The sequence below is a fragment of the Hyaena hyaena genome, unplaced genomic scaffold (assembly GCF_003009895.1).
Source record: "Hyaena hyaena isolate Hyena2069 unplaced genomic scaffold, ASM300989v1 scaffold_752, whole genome shotgun sequence".
NCBI classification, from domain to species: domain Eukaryota; kingdom Metazoa; phylum Chordata; class Mammalia; order Carnivora; family Hyaenidae; genus Hyaena; species Hyaena hyaena.
The window spans coordinates 410,492-426,522 of NW_024081378.1; the positions used below are offsets into that span (position 1 = coordinate 410,492).

The 16,031-nt window shown below is 36.3% G+C and overlaps 1 protein-coding gene across 2 annotated transcripts in view; it reads right to left on the bottom strand.

The window, feature by feature from the left end:
• GABRG3 (gamma-aminobutyric acid type A receptor subunit gamma3) overlaps positions 1–16,031 on the bottom strand; it is a 729,891-nt gene that overhangs the window by 302,117 nt on the left and 411,743 nt on the right. For both annotated transcript variants that reach the window (XM_039218219.1, XM_039218220.1), the window contains 2 exons: positions 9,165–9,385; positions 7,296–7,378 (listed from right to left, as the gene is read on the bottom strand). In XM_039218219.1, coding sequence (XP_039074150.1) covers positions 7,296–7,378; positions 9,165–9,385 — 304 coding nt within the window. The remainder of the gene's footprint in view (positions 1–7,295; positions 7,379–9,164; positions 9,386–16,031) is intronic.

Below are 16,031 nucleotides of genomic sequence, written 5' to 3' on the forward strand. Positions count from 1 at the left end.
AAGAGAAACACCATATGATTTCATTTATATGTGGAATTTAAGAAACAAAACAGATAAACAGAGAGGAAGGAAGGAAAAATAAGATAAAACAGAGAGGAAGGTAAATCATAAGACTCTTAAACACAGAGAACAAACTGAGGGTTGCAGGAGGGAAGGTGAGTGGGGGAATGGGCTAAACGGGTGATGGGCATTAAAGAGGGAGCTTGTTGGGATAAGCACTGGGTATTATATGTAAATGGTGAATCAATCACTGGGTTCTACTCCTGAAACTAATACTACACTGTATGTTAACTAACTTGAATTTAAAGAAATAAATTTTAAAAAGCTATGAGTAAAATCCATAGATACTAGATCTTCGTGTTTGTATTGATTTATACACGGCTATTTAGGATGCCTTTAGTTTCTAGTTTGGTAAAATGGAAATATAGGAGATATAGGTTAGTGTTGTTTAGAGCTATATTTCGAGTGAAAAAGAGGAAAACGTCCATTAAAGAAATAGTAAAGTATGCAATTTCAGGAAAGTGTGGAAAGAAATGAAATTGGAGAGGGAGGAAGGGGTCTTATAGACAATGGTAAAGCTTCCAAGCTTGATGCTAATCACCAGGGGAAATAACTTTTGAATGGTAAGAAGTAGCAAGCCCATGCTAGGATGTATATATGAAAAGATAAGAATGGGAACAGGAAAACCGGACAGTTGGAACAGTTAGCAGTGAACAAGTAAGTTCAGGAACATATTTTGGAAGCAGAATCAATAGTAATTTGTTTGATCCAGTGAAAGAGGCACTTTCTGAAAGTCAGAGGATCCCATTTCTAATGCTGCTCCCCTTAGTTTCAGATAGTGATAGCATCTGTTTCTGTTTCCTCATCTGCAAGTAAGCAAGATGGACTAGATGAGGAGGTTTTAAACTCTAGACTATAAATTATGTAGCTGACAGATGCAAAATACCAAAATTATCTAAGTGTGTAAATAAAGGATCACAGGTTTGTTCAGATTCCAAATGTGGTATGTGAATCCAAAATATGTAAGAATCACTGCACAAGATTGTTTATCACTGAGATCTCTAAGCTGGATCTTCTGGTCCTGGGTCTCCAGAAATTTCCACATAATAATTCAAAAGTTTATATCCTTGAAGTGAAGGAAGAGGCATGGGATCTTAATCTGATATTCTTCACCTTATTATTTTACTCCAGATCTTAAAATATTCATTCAACAGCAACTTGGACCAATCTTATATATGAATTGGGCCTAAAATACCAGATCAATATTATTATTAATATCTCGGTCTTTGTAAGATAAGGTTTTTTTTATTCAGAATAGTTTTACATTTACAGAAAAATTACAAAGATACTACAGGGAGTTTCCAATACACCAAACCCAGTTTCCTCTATTATCATTATCTTAAATTAACATGTACATTTGTCACAATTAGTGATCAATATTGATACATTATTGTTAACTAATATCCATACTTCTTTTTTTCAGATTTCATCAGTTTTCCCCTAATGCTTTTTTTCTATTCTGGAATGCCATCCAAGATACCACATTAGCTACGGTGGTTTCACAGATATTCCTTGCTCTCAATGACATTGACAGAGGAATACTGGTCAGGTTTTTGTGGAATGTACCTGAATTACGATTTTGTCTGATATTTTCCTTATGATTATATGTGGGTTATGGGTTTTTAGAAGGGAGACCGCAGGGGTTAAGTGCCATTATCATCCCATGCCAAGGTAAATAATATCAATATGACTTTTAACTGTTGATATTGACCTTAACCATCCTACTTAAGTAGTTTTTGTCAGTTTTCCCCACTATTAAATAACTCTTTTTATCCCTTTCCATAATAAACTCGTTGGAAGGAAGTTACTATGCTCATCCTTGACTTAAGGGGTCATGAAGGTGGAATATCTACATAAATTATTTGGAATTCTGCATGGGAGATTTGCCTTTTGTTACAATCTACTTAAAGTGAAATAATATTCTGCTGTATGAGTATATCAAATTTTGTTTATCTGTTCACCAGTTGATGGACATTTGAGTATATCTGTATATCTATCTTTATAGCAGCACCACCCCACACTGTCTTGGTTATTGTAGATTAGTGATAAGTTTTAAAATTATATATGTGAACTCTCTAAATTTTCTTCTTTCAAGATTGTTTTGGCTATTCTGGATTTCTTGATTTTCCCCATAAATTTTAGAATCAGCTTGTCAATTTCAGGGAAAAAGAGCTGCTGATGTTTTGATAAGTATTGCACTGAATCTATAGATTATTTTGGAAAGCATTACCACCTTAGCAATATTAAGTCTCAGTTCATGAACATAGAATGCCTTTTCATTTGCTTAGATTGTCTTTCATTTCTTTCAACGACATTTTTGTAGTTTTCAACATACAATCATGCACTTATTTTGTTAAATTCATTCTTAAGTATTGTATTCTTTTTGATAGTTTTGTAAATGTAATTGTTTTCTTATTTTGATTTTCAGTTTTTTAATTTCTAGTTTATAGAAATACAAATGTTGTTTATATATTGATCTTGTATCTTGCAATCTTAATTCAATCCTTTTAAATTTACTGACTTGTTTCATTACCTAACTTATGGCTTGTCTTGCAGAATGTCTCAAATGCGCTTAAGAAACGGTGTATTCTGTTGTTCATTGGAGTGTTCTATAGATATCTACTGGGTCTAGTTGCTTTGAAGTATTGTTCAAGTCTTCTGTTTACCTGTTAGAACATTTTTTATAGTTTATCTATCCATTTTTAAAGTGTGATATTAAAGTATCTATTATTGCTGAATTGTCTGTTTTTCCCTTCAAGTGTGTCAACTTTTGATTTATGTATTTTAATGCTTTGTTAGTGGATGTATGTATGTTTATTATTGTTATGAATTTCTTGCTGTTCTGACACATATTATCATCATTATAATAATTTTCCTTACTTTTTCTTTTTCTTATATTAATATAACCAATACAATTCTCTTTTGGTCATTATTTAGATAATGTATCTTATTTCATCTTTCCACTTTCAAATTATTTGTCTTTGACTCCAACTTATGTATCATAAAGACAGTAAATAATAGCATAATGATCTTTTATCCTTTAACCTAATCACTGACTTTTGTTTGCAGTGTTTACTCCTTTTATAGTCAGTGTAGTTACTGATATGATAGAATTTATGTCTGTCATTTTACTATTTGTTATCTATGTCATGTCATTTTTGTTCCTATTTTGTCACTACTGCTTTTTTGTGTCTTAAATAGATATCTTCTAGTGCACAAATTTAGTATCTGTGCTATTTCTTTTAATTTTTAAGTTATTTTCTTAGTGATTATCTTATTACAGTTAACATCTTAAAACAATCTACTATGGATTAATATCAAATTAATTTCAATAGAATGCAAAAAAATTACTCTTATATAGCTCCATTTATACCCCCTTATGTTCTTTCATTTCAGCTTGAAGGACGACCTTTAGTACTTCTTATAGGATAGGTTTGTCTGTTAGCATTAAATTCTCCATTCTAGTTCATTTTGAAATGTCTTTCTTTAGTTTTAAAGGGTAGATTTGTGAACATAGAATTTTTGGATGATAGTGTTTCTTCCAGACTTTAAATAATGCCACCTCCCTGCCTTCTGAACACATGGTTTCTGATGAGAAATCAGCTGTTAATTTTATTGAGGGCTAATTATCAGTTATGAGTTGCTCTCTTGCCGCTTTCTCTTTGTCATTGTCTTTTGACAGTTTGATTATAGTATGCTTAAGTGTAGTTTGTGCTACTTGAAATTCATTGAGATTCTTGGATGTGTAAATTCACATATTTCATCAAATTGGACAAGTCATTTGTTATTATTTCTTCAAATATTTTTTCTGCTTTCTCCTTGTCTCCTCTCTTTCTGGGATTCTCCTTATGCACATACTAGTAAGCTTAATTATATCTCACAAATCTCTGATTCTCTGTTCATTTTTCTTAACTCTTTTGTATTTCTGTTCTTTGGACTCTATGATGAAAATGAATCTAGGGGCACCTGGGTGGCTTAGTCAGTTGAGCATCTGACTGTTGGTGTTGGCTAAGGTCATGTTCTCACGATTCCTGAGATTCAGCTCTGCATTGGGCTTTGCACTGACAGCATGAAGCCTGCTTGGGAAAATCTTCCTTCCTCTCTCCACCCCTCCATTGCTTGCATATGACACACACACACACACTGTCTCTCTCAAAATACATAAACATTTAAAAAATGCAATGAGTCTATATTTAAGTATATTGATTCTTCCTTCTTTATGCTCAGATCTGCTTAATAGCCCCCTAATGAATGTTTGATTCTAGTTATTATACTTTTTGTGCAATGTTTTTGTTGTGGTAAAATATACATAATGTCAAATGTTAAGTGTACAGATCAGTGATATTAAGTACATTAATAATGTTGTGTAGCTATAACCACTATCCAATTCCAGAATACTTTTTATTTTGCAAAAATAAAACTCTATACCCGTTCAACAGTAACTCTCATTCCCTCTACCCCCAGGCCCTGGTGACCTACTTTTGACATTATGTCCTTTGACTGTGACTTCTCTGATACCTCAAATAAGTGAAATAATACAGTATTTGTCTTTTTGTGACTGTGTTATTTCATTTAGCATCATGTTCTCAAATTTCATCCTTGTTGTAGCATATGATGGAAATCCCATATATTTTTTAAAACATTTTATTTATTTCTAGGAGAGAGAGAGAGAGACAGCATGAGCAGGGGAGGGTCAGAGAGAGAGGGAATCACAGACTCTGAAACAGGCTCCAGGCTCTGAACTGGCAGTCAGGACAGAGCCAGACGCAGGGCTCGAACCCATGAACCGCGAGATCATGACCAAAGCAAAAGTCGGACGCTTAACCCACTAAGCCACCCAGGCGCCCCGTAAATCCCATATTTTTTAAGTCTGAATAATATTCCCTTATATGTGTGGACCATTACTTTTTGCTTATCTTTGCATTTTTCAGTGGAAATTTGAGCTGCTTCTACAGGGAATGAAGAATACCTCAGCTTGTAGACTCAGGATAAATATTCCCTTAAAGGAGACCCTTTGTCCATATTTGGCTCTGAGAATAGCAGAAAAGCAAAATAAGTCCTTCCTAAGAATGTAAAAACACAGCCTGAAATCAGACATGTAGCTAGAATTCACATCATCTGTGTGGCCCAGGACTCCAAGATTAAACCTTATATATATATTATTATAATAATATATAATATTATAATATAATATATGTAATTAATATATATAAACCATATATATATACATATAATGTATATATAATGTTTACTTATTTCTGAGAGGGAGAGAGGGAGAATGAGCAGGGAAGGGGCAGAGAGAGACACACAGAATCTGCAGCGGGCTGGAGGCTCCAAGCTGACAGCACAGAGCCTGACATGGGGCTCAAACTCACAAACTGCGATATCATGACGTGAGCTGAAGACAGACGCTTAACCAACTGAGCCACTCAGGGACCCCCAAGCTTACACTTTAAAGTTATAGAGATAACCAGGCAGAACCAGAGAAAGACTTCTTTAGAAAAAAACCATTTTAAATGTAAGCATCAAAGAAATACTGCAGAAAAAATTCCAAGAAACATGAGCTCAAATGAACAAATTACTAATTGAATAGAAAAGTAAATGAATTACCATGTAACAGAGTAGGACAAAACAACAAATTCTGCAAATTGTTCCTACCAAGATACCAGAAAATTTTGAAAATTTAAATAAATGTAAGATGACATTAAAATTTTAGTGAATAAACAAATACTGTTAGATTTCATAAAAATCAGAAAAAAGTAAAATTAGAATGTTAAGAATGAGAAACAACTATTGAAATTATAAAGTAAGTGGATGAATGAATAGCATACCAGGGTATTGGAAGGATCTACGTAGCTAAATTGGGTTGATTGAAAACACTAATAAACATTGAAGTGGACAAGACACTAGGAAAATTATATGTGTATATACCAAACTGACTCACAAAGAAGTAAACTATTTGAATGGTTCCATAATTTTTTATTTATCTATTTTGAGAGAGAGAGAGAGAGAGAGAGAGAGAGAATCCCAAGTAGGCTTCCCAAGGCTCTGCTGACAGCTCAGAACCTGAAGCCTGCTTCAGATTTTGTGTTTCCCTCTCTCTCTGAACCACCCCTGTTTACACTCTGTCTCTCTCTCTCTCTCAAAAAATAAACATTTATAGCAACATGGATGGAACTTGAGGGTGTTATGCTGAGCGAAATAAGTCATGCAGAGAAGGATAGATACCATATGTTTGCACGTATAGGAGAATTAGGAGGAACTTAACAGAGGACCATGAGGGAGAAGAAAGGGGGGGAAATAGTGTGGGAGAAGGAGGGAGGCAAACCATGAAAGACTCTTGAATGCTGAGAACAATCTGAGGACTGATGAGGGTGGGGGGGGTGGGGAAGGGGGTGATGGGTATGGAGGAGGGCACTTGTTGGGATGAGCACTAGGTGTTATATGGAAACCAACTTGACTATTAAAAAAATTAAAAAATAAACATTTAAAAAATTAAAAAATATCAAGAAAATTTTTTTTTTACCCAACCTAGAGATCAGTGAAATTTTGTTTTTTATCTTGTCTGTTTCTGGACCTAAAACGAACTGTAAACTGTGTTCATCTCTTATTTCATTTTCATCTTTTCACTGTAATGTTCAGTGAAGAAACCCACAAAACCTTCTGCTTGAGATTTCATTACATTTGTTTGTCAAGCACTGTATGAAATTTTATAGAAAGCCAATAAAGTCAGTTAAATTCTTATGAGTAATACTTAACTACTTGTGATAACTACATTTAAATTGAACTATTTTAAATTCTACAGATCTACATTGACTATTACTTAAAAACTTATTCTATAAATAAACACATAAATTTGATATTTCCTTTTATATGTATCTTTGTATGCATTAGGTATTATCTTTAAGAATCTATGAAAGATTACTTGTTAGTAAATATTGGAAGATAAAATACTGAAAAATCACAATAGTGCAATGAGACAAATATAAATGTATTTAAGTGAATTTTTTAATCATTCTATTCAGAATACAAAATGCCTTGCTTGAAGATGATATTAAACCCCAAAATATTGTAAATGAATTTTACATACTTCCAAATGTCTAATACTAAAACCATTATCCACTTCTTCTGGTTCCACAGTGATGCTATGATGCTAATCACATGACTAGCTATCAAAAATCAACAGAAGCTAGACATTCCTTTACAAAGCATTTATACCCCAAGTTAGTACTCACAGCTGGAGAAAATCAGTGGACAGGAATGCTCATCCATGGGGAAATTGTGCAGCTGCAGCTGGCACTCTGCATTTATGGTAAGCCTATGGGAGAGACAAGGGTCACTCTTGAAGTTGGCCAGAAACAACCCAGAAAAGTCCCAGATCAAGACCAGGGAGCTGCCACTTTATCACAAGTGGGGAGAGAGAACAGTACATTTAATTCTTGACAGTGGTGCCATCCATTCAGGGATACCATTTAGTGGCCTTTGTGTTTTCTTTACTTTTATTATTTTTATTTTTAGCTATTGGTAACAGAGAGAATTTCAGTTACTAAAATTCCAAACCACATCTAGAAATATAAGCCAAGTCAGAGAGGAGACAAATAAAAACAACTTATTTTATACATTTTTGCCTTCAACCTGTTTGACTGAATTAACAGCTTCTTCCATTTTGAAACTGATGTATTTGTCTAAATAGGTATAATGACAAAATAATCCACTTGCAGAAATGATTTCATATTGGACAACTCCCTCATTTGACTAGGTGGTGGCATTGCATCATTCCAGAGCAGATAGCCCTGGGATCAGAGTTTCTTTCTATAAAGAATCCCTGTAATGGCCATGTCCCTGTTCTGGTTTGCTGAGGCTCACCTTTATTTCAGAGTCTTAATCACATTCTTTTAAGATTGATGAGGAAATACCTGTTCCACCTCAGGCCACAACTTACCTGCAATTAAGAGCTCATACACTGAATGTGAGGGTGAGAGAGGAAAAGTGCCCATGGCTGGTGGGGGGCTTCACTGAGCCAGGAAGACACATGGGTCAGAAGAATTAGAAAATTCACCTTATGTGGAGGCATGCTGAGTCTACAATGCCTTTTAGACCTTCAGGAGGAGACATCACATGGGCAAGTAGTTCCAAGCATCTTGAGTCCAGAAGGGATGTTCTGGGTTGGAAGTAGGCATGCAGGAAACCTCAACATAGATATGGAAATGAATGAGGTAAGCCAGCAGGAGAGGGGAAAGTGAGTGAAGTGATGAGGAAGTCCTGAGACAGAAGAAGCAGAATGAGGAGGGGCAGCACAAGAGCAAGAGCAGGAGACACGGGGAGGAGCCATGGTGCTATCAGGCAGTGAGGAAAAAGTCTGATAGAAGAGCATGAGCATGTCCAGTGCTCCTGAGAGGTGACAGGCAGTAGGGACCACACTGTCTGGAGGGTGCTGTCCTGATACCAATGCCAGATGAACAGAAAAGCTAGTCCAGGTGTATGGTATCCCTGTGATATGTTACAGCTAGGTCATAGTTAGACTTGGACCATCCTGATGGAAAGACTTCTGAGAGACAGAGGCTCTGATAACACCACCTACCAGTGGTGACTTTGGACAGGCAAGTCAGTTCACTTCTCTGAAGTGCAGTTTCTCTTACATTGCTGGGTTTTGTGAGGACCGCCTACCCTTTAGGAAGACTCATTATGCTAGCTACCACTTCCATGAGGAATGCATTAGGGAATTCCCTCTGTGCTCTTATTTCCCTCTGGTCTTAAATTTGGTTATGATTACATTTGTTAATTAGTATGCCAAGACAACTTTATTTTCCTAGCTGAGTTGACCCACTGGGTTAAAAACATTAAAGATAATTTCCATAGCCTATTTCCAACAGAAATGGATTTGGATGAAGTAATGAGTTTATATCCATTGCAGATCATTTGAATGTCTTTATTTTCATATATAGTGGTATTAGGATGAACTTTTTTAGATGAGATAGCCTGTCAAACATGAGAAGTGATAGAACTCAGCGATATGAAAATAGCATCCCTGGTCTATGATGATCTAAATTATGGACTCCAATATCAGCCCATCAATGATAAAAAAAAATCCACCAACATCTCACCTTAAAGTATAAAGGATTTTCCCATCATTCCAAATTCTGAGGAGCTGATTGGGTGTGGTGATCCAGTGAGCCTCTGCAGTTTTAGAATTGCGGAAGATTGTATCTGGAATCCATATTAATCCCACCATGTTGCTGTTCAGAGTGAGTATTTTCATTGTACTGTTGAATCGAAGGCGACTGTCAGTCCAGGTCTGAGCAAAAAATATATCAATTTGGTATTCCTGAAACAGAGCAAAAGAAGAGGCAAAATGGTTCTATTAGTGAATTTTCTGAATGCTTAATTTCCTTTGTCAAGAGTTTGGTTTTCCTTCATGTTTACACCCTTAAACCCCATGTTCCTTTCTGTAAGTGCTTAGTATAGTACTTGGCTCAACATGGCACACATTTTAACAAATGATAACCAGTATTATTAGTCAATAATGTGACTAATATGTAAAAAAAGGTTCTGTAAATCTTAAATTATAATAAACACATAAAGTGTGACAAGGGGCCAAGAGGTAATAGACTATAAATTAGAGCACAGATGCAGAAACCCCTGCATTCTCAAGTCCAAGTTTTGACAGGTAACAAAACCTATTTAAGTCTCATTTTAATCTGTAAAATGGGTGGAATGCTCACTTGCTAAATGAGCTATAAAGAAGAAAGTGATTAAAGAAAAAACGCTTAGTGTCTGGCATAGATTTATAAAGTAGTAGCTTATATAATAACTATCATTTTCACTTAAAAGCTTTCTCAAACAACACAACTCAAATCAAAAAGAAAAGTAAGAAACAAGCAACAACAAAGAACTGTAAAGGTGATAGACAAATGCTGATTCAACAGAAGTGAGACTGAGGTGACCTCTATAATTGGAAACCATTTGGTATTCTCAGCACAGAGTAAGATTCTGCTGTGACCATCAGTTGTTGGGATGGAACTAATTTCACCATGAGACCTAAAGAAATGTCCTGAGATTGGAATACCTCGGAGGCCCTTCCCCTAATCACAGTTTAAAGGATTATTAGCAATCAAACCCACAGTAAGGAGGATCTAGAGGCAGACTGTTAGGGATTTTTATACCATTAATTTCCTTTACATATTAGACATTATAAATGAATTACTCTTACAGAATGTAGGTTTAGTAATTCTCAACAAATCCCACATTTATCCTTCCCACCGAGTTTCCAGTTAAAGAATCTTGATGGTCAAATATACCAATCAGAAAAATATAAGTGGATTAGGAGGAACTTGACAGAGGACCATGGGGGAGAAGAAGGGGGAAAATAGTTGAGAAGAGGGAGGGAGGCAAACCATGAGAGACTCTTGAATGCTGAGAACAAACTGAGGGCTGAAGCGGGTGGGAGAGAGGGGAAGGAGGGCGATGGGCATGGAGGAGGGCACTTGTTGGGATGAGCACTGGGTGTTATATGGAAACCAATTGACAATAAACTTAAGAAAAGAAAAGAAAGGAAGAAAAAGGACAAGAAAAAAGGGGTCAGTGTATTAGGGGTCAGTGTATTCGTTAATATGTCAGTTAGAAAAGCAAAAGGTATCCAAGTGTTCAATATGAGAATAATTATGTAAAGAGATTCTGAATCTTCTTTAATGTTTGAGGAGCTGAGAGCAAACATCAGTGAAGCAACAGTTGAAGGCAGGCTGTTGTGGAAGCTTCTAGAGCTGAGTGAAATCTCAGCATCCAGAGGGTCCCATTCTAAGACCTTCCCTCTGTCCATGTACCTGCCTAAACATGCCTCTGGGGAATAATGACCTCTGCCTATCACCATCCAGAACTTTGCACATGTTTCTCACTGAGAGACTCTAAACCCAGAACTGCATGGGGGAGGGGGGAAGGAGAGAGAGAGGAAGTTTGTGTGTGTCTGTGTGCATACACATGTAGGTGTGTTATTTCCTATCATACTAATTTATGTATTTATTTATTTTTAATTTTTGGGGGGGTTTTATTTAATTTTGAGACAGAGACAGCACGAGCTGGGGAGGTGCAGAAAGAGAGGGAGACACAGAATCTGAAATAGGCTCCAGGCTCTGAGCTGTCAGCACAGAATCCGATGCGAGGCTCAAACCTACGAACCGTGAGATCATGACCTGAACTGAAGTCGGACACTTAATTGACTGGGCCACCCAGGCGCCTCTCATATACTAATTTAAAAACGGGTTTCAACCAGTGATTCAATAAGTAAAATAAGTCAGACAAAAACAGAGAAATACCATGTGATCTCACTTATATGTGTAAACAAAAACAAAACAAACAAAACAAAACAAAAAAACTGAAGTTATGGATGCAGAGAACAGTTTGGTGAATTCTGGGAGTGGGGAGTTGGAGGTGGGAGAAGAGATGAAGAGGATCAAAAGGTACAAACTTTCTGTCATAAGATGAATAAGTCCTGGGGGTGTAATGTAATTACAATTAGTGTATTATGTACTCCATAATAAAAAGTCAATAAGGGTAGATCTTAAAAGTTCTCATCCATGGAAAAATATTTCTAACTATGTGGGTGATGGATGTTAACTTGTCTTATTGTGGTCATCATTTTGCAGCATATACATGTATCAAAACATTCGTATACCTAAAGCTAATATTATGTTAAATGTCAGTTATATCTCAATAAAAATAAAAGAAAATAGGTTAATTAACAAAAAAGAATGCTGAAACAAAATTATAACAGGCTTAGGACTAGAAACAATGTGGCTTATGTCATGCATAGGTGAAATGCTTGGCAAAGTTGACATCTGTAATAAGGCAGAGCACATATAATGAGTGCATAGCTGCAGTTTGGGCAGAGGTTGGAAAAGGAACATTAATTAGAATGTGTTGGCTGCTATTGACTGTTCTTGGTAAGTTAACATAAGAAAGAAATTATCTCAGAAGATAATTGGCCAGTCTGAAAGCAGTTATGAAAGAGAAAAGAAAGATAAAGCAAAGACAGGTTCTTGCAGGGTTAGAAGAATCAAATACTTCTCATTCCCATCAGTAAATCAGAATATCAAGAAACGCTTTGAGAGTAAAAGCTTATTGAAACTCAGCTTTGCAAAATAATCAGACCCACTGCTAAAAATCCCTAAATGGATTAAGTTGTCATTCTGTAAAATCTTTAATTGTACAAACATGTCTTCAGGGTATGAGACAAAGGTACAACTCTGCCACTGAAGGCTGATATGGCTAAGGTAATTGTACTTAGTTTAAGAAAAAGAATACGAGTCCATTTGAAAGCAAAAGAGTGTGAGAGGAAGTGGTATGCAAAAACAAAGGCACATTGTGGGTTCTAGAATTGTGTTCACAAAAGGTCTGTGAATGTGGCTATGTACATATGAAACTCTCAAGCTGGCTAGGTTTTAAGAGAGTTCTACTGCCATCAAGTCAGGAAGAGATATCGGTGGCTATTTGAAACTGATGTATTTTTGGGCTGATTTTGGCTTGGAAAAGCTGATCAGACCTTATTTTCCAATGCTCATTATTCTATGGCTAAAGTAGCGAGTGAAAAAAGAATAAATTCTCAGACAATGGAGTCAAGAGCCAGGGAGAAGAGCACTTTGGAGCCCTACCCTAAGAGCAGAATTAAAGCTTAATCAAAGAAAATGCCTTTCTCCCAGGGAATAGAACCAACTCAGGATCTGCCAAGTAGGGTCTCAAAATTGCTGTGAACCAGTGGATTGATTGTGATTATCCTGGCTATTCTTTATTGTTGTATATATGCCAGGTATGCTGGAATAGGTCAAATAGCTTTTTTCTTTAGTTTAGAAGTCGACGTACCAAAAAAATAAAAATGTACAGAATTAATGTGGATGTCAGCACAGATACACATAACCTTGACCTTGGGGCTGGGCCTGAGTTGACCTTTTTGGTTACTTCATTTGAAGAAGGGTGGGATGTATTTTCCCTGATGTGGGAGAAATAGACAATATTTAGCAGCTAGATACAGATCATGGTGGTCACTGATGCTCTTCACAAAATACTGCAGCAGACCTCCCTGTAGGCACAGAGTAGAATTGCACTTCCCTCTCCCCCTTTTGGGGCTGTATCTGGGCACCTTATTTATGATAAAGTGCAATGTGAGCAGAGTTGGGTATGCCATTTCCGAGATGTGCTTAAAGAGCACACCTGCTTTTCAGGCTATGAGAGACTGCGGAGCACAGTTCCTGCTGATTCATGCTGGACACATATCATGGGTTCAAAATTATCAAGATCAGTTTGTAAGAGGAGCAATCCCCAGCCTATACCAACTGGTACTCTGGAAAAGGTGGAATGGAGACTGGAAAATAGGGAGAAAATGTTGCCTTACTTACTGGGAAGTTGACTGAGAACCAAGACCTCAGAGAGGTGCAGGAGTAAGACACACAACTAGATGGGACAAAAGACTCGGAGCAAGTTCAAAAGCATACCTGATGAGATAGTAATGATTCTGACAGACAGAATAGACTGGATGAGGTGAGTAGGCACCTTAACTCCTTGATGTCAGTGTTTTAGCCTAACAATGATGATTACTTATTATGTAACAGGCTATATTTGCACAGGGGACACACTCAATACTTTAAATAAAATTCAGCATATGAGAATGATCAGTGTGGCCCATACAGATACTTGTACATGTTACTTCCTTCTTTCCTTTAACACCGGTTTATCAGATAAAAGAATGAAGCGAAAAGGATGAAAATGTTCTTCCAAACAGGACCAAGACATACCTATGTGATCAACATAACAAATAACGGGAGAAGGTATTTTCAAATGACATATCTGACAAAGGGTTAGGGTAGTATCTAAAATCTATAAAGACCTTATCAAACTCAACATCCAAAAAGCAAACAAATGGGCAGAAGACATGAATAGACAGACACTTTTCCAAAGAAGACATCCAGATGGCTAACAGACACATGAGAAGATGCTCAGCATCACTCATCATCATATAAATGTAAATCAAAACCATGATGAGATATCACCTCATACCTGTCAGAATGGTGAAAATTAACAACACAGGAAACAACAGATGTTGGTGAGGATGTGGAGAATGGGAACCCTCTTGAACTCTTTGTGGGAACTACAAACTGGTGCAGCCACTCCAGAAAACAGTATGGAGGTTCCTCAAAAAGTTAAAAATAGAACTTCCCTACAACCCAGCAATTGCAGTAGTAGGTATTTACCCAAAGGGTACAAAAATACGGATTTGAAGGGGTATATGTACCCCAATGTTTACAGCAGCATTATCAACAGTAAACAAACTATGGAAAGAGCCCTTCCTCTTCTATCATCTCTGCTTCCCATTCCCATTAATGTACAGGCTATATACTTTTACAGTAAAACATTTTAAAATGATGACTTGAAATCAGTAAATCATACAACAAGATATGAGGCGCAAATGCTTCTGTCCCCTCCAATATCTGATTATTGAGACAGAGACTATAATAACTCTTCCTCCCAGGAGTTAAACGGAGGCTTAAAAGATTAAGTAATTTTCATCAAGTCCCTCAGCTGCTAAGTACTAATTGTTCTGAACTACACAGTTAAAATCTGCTTCCCAGAAGGCAACTAAAATCTGGTTGTTGGAGGCAGAAACCACCAGGACATGTGAAAGGAAGAAGCCTAATACTGAAGTTCCCTCCTTATTCACCCTGTTTACAACCACATAAGGTTGTTTACCTTACTTGGCTTCAGTTTCCTCATCTGTAAAATGGGGTGGTTGGTGTAGATTAAGTGTAAGGGCCCTTCCAATTGTAACATTTTATATTTCCTTATCCCTGCATATGTTAACCTTTTTCTGTTGAAAGCAACTTTCCATTTCACTGATTTCTATCTTAACTTCTGCATAAAAAATGAGGTAGAATGACTTCTGTACAAGTTCTATTCCTTGCCACTGAAAGGAACTTTTATATGTTTGAATTCTACATGAAGTAGTCATCTTCCCGCATCCTTGGGGAATATGTTCCAAGACCCCCATTCGATGCCTAACACCACAGATAGTAATGAACCATATAACATACATATGCTAAAGTTTAATTTATAAATTAGGCATATTAAGAGGTTAATTATAAATGATATAAAACAGGACAATTTAACAAATATATTGTAAAAAATGTTATACAAATGTGGTTTCTCTTTCTTTCTGAGTATCTTATTGTACTGTAGTCATCCTTCTTGTGATGATGTGAGATATTAAAATGTTTATGTGATGATGTGAGGTGACATGAATGACATAGACATTGTGATGTAATGTTAGATTACTACTGTCCTAACAATAAATCAGAAGGAGAGTCATTGGCTTCAGGACTGAGGTTGACTGAGGGCTAGTGAAAACATAGCAAAATGAGAGATAAGGAGGGGACCAATTTATTCAGTAACCGTCTGTGAGGCTGCAGCTTACCAAATGAGTCGTGATTCCTGTCTCCACCTCCATATTACTTTCTTGTAAGGGAAAGGAACACACCATCATGCTCTGGGGTTGGAGGGGTTTTGGGGGGATACTCTATTCTGAAGCCCTGCCACAAACTCCAGCACAAGAGAATCTCATGTGGATGGTGTTCATGGTGCATGGGATGGATGTCTTGTTGTCTACATTTGACTATCATAAACTTCTTTAGAATGTCACTAATCATTTTTCCTTTCTGAAGAGGAAAAAAATCATTCTTACATGTAAACATTTTATATAATTCACAAGTAGCTGTGAAATTAATGTGTTTAAAATACTAATAAATGTAATACATGATAAATATACATAATCCCCCAGTTTGAATCATCATGCTTATGGAGAGACTATGTTCATAATTTGTTTTAATAATTGTAGAGCTTAATGATTCCTAAATAGGCCATGAACTACTATAGCATGTGGAGCATTTTGATAAAACAGAAGAAAAAAATATGCTTCTTAATGATATCAATCT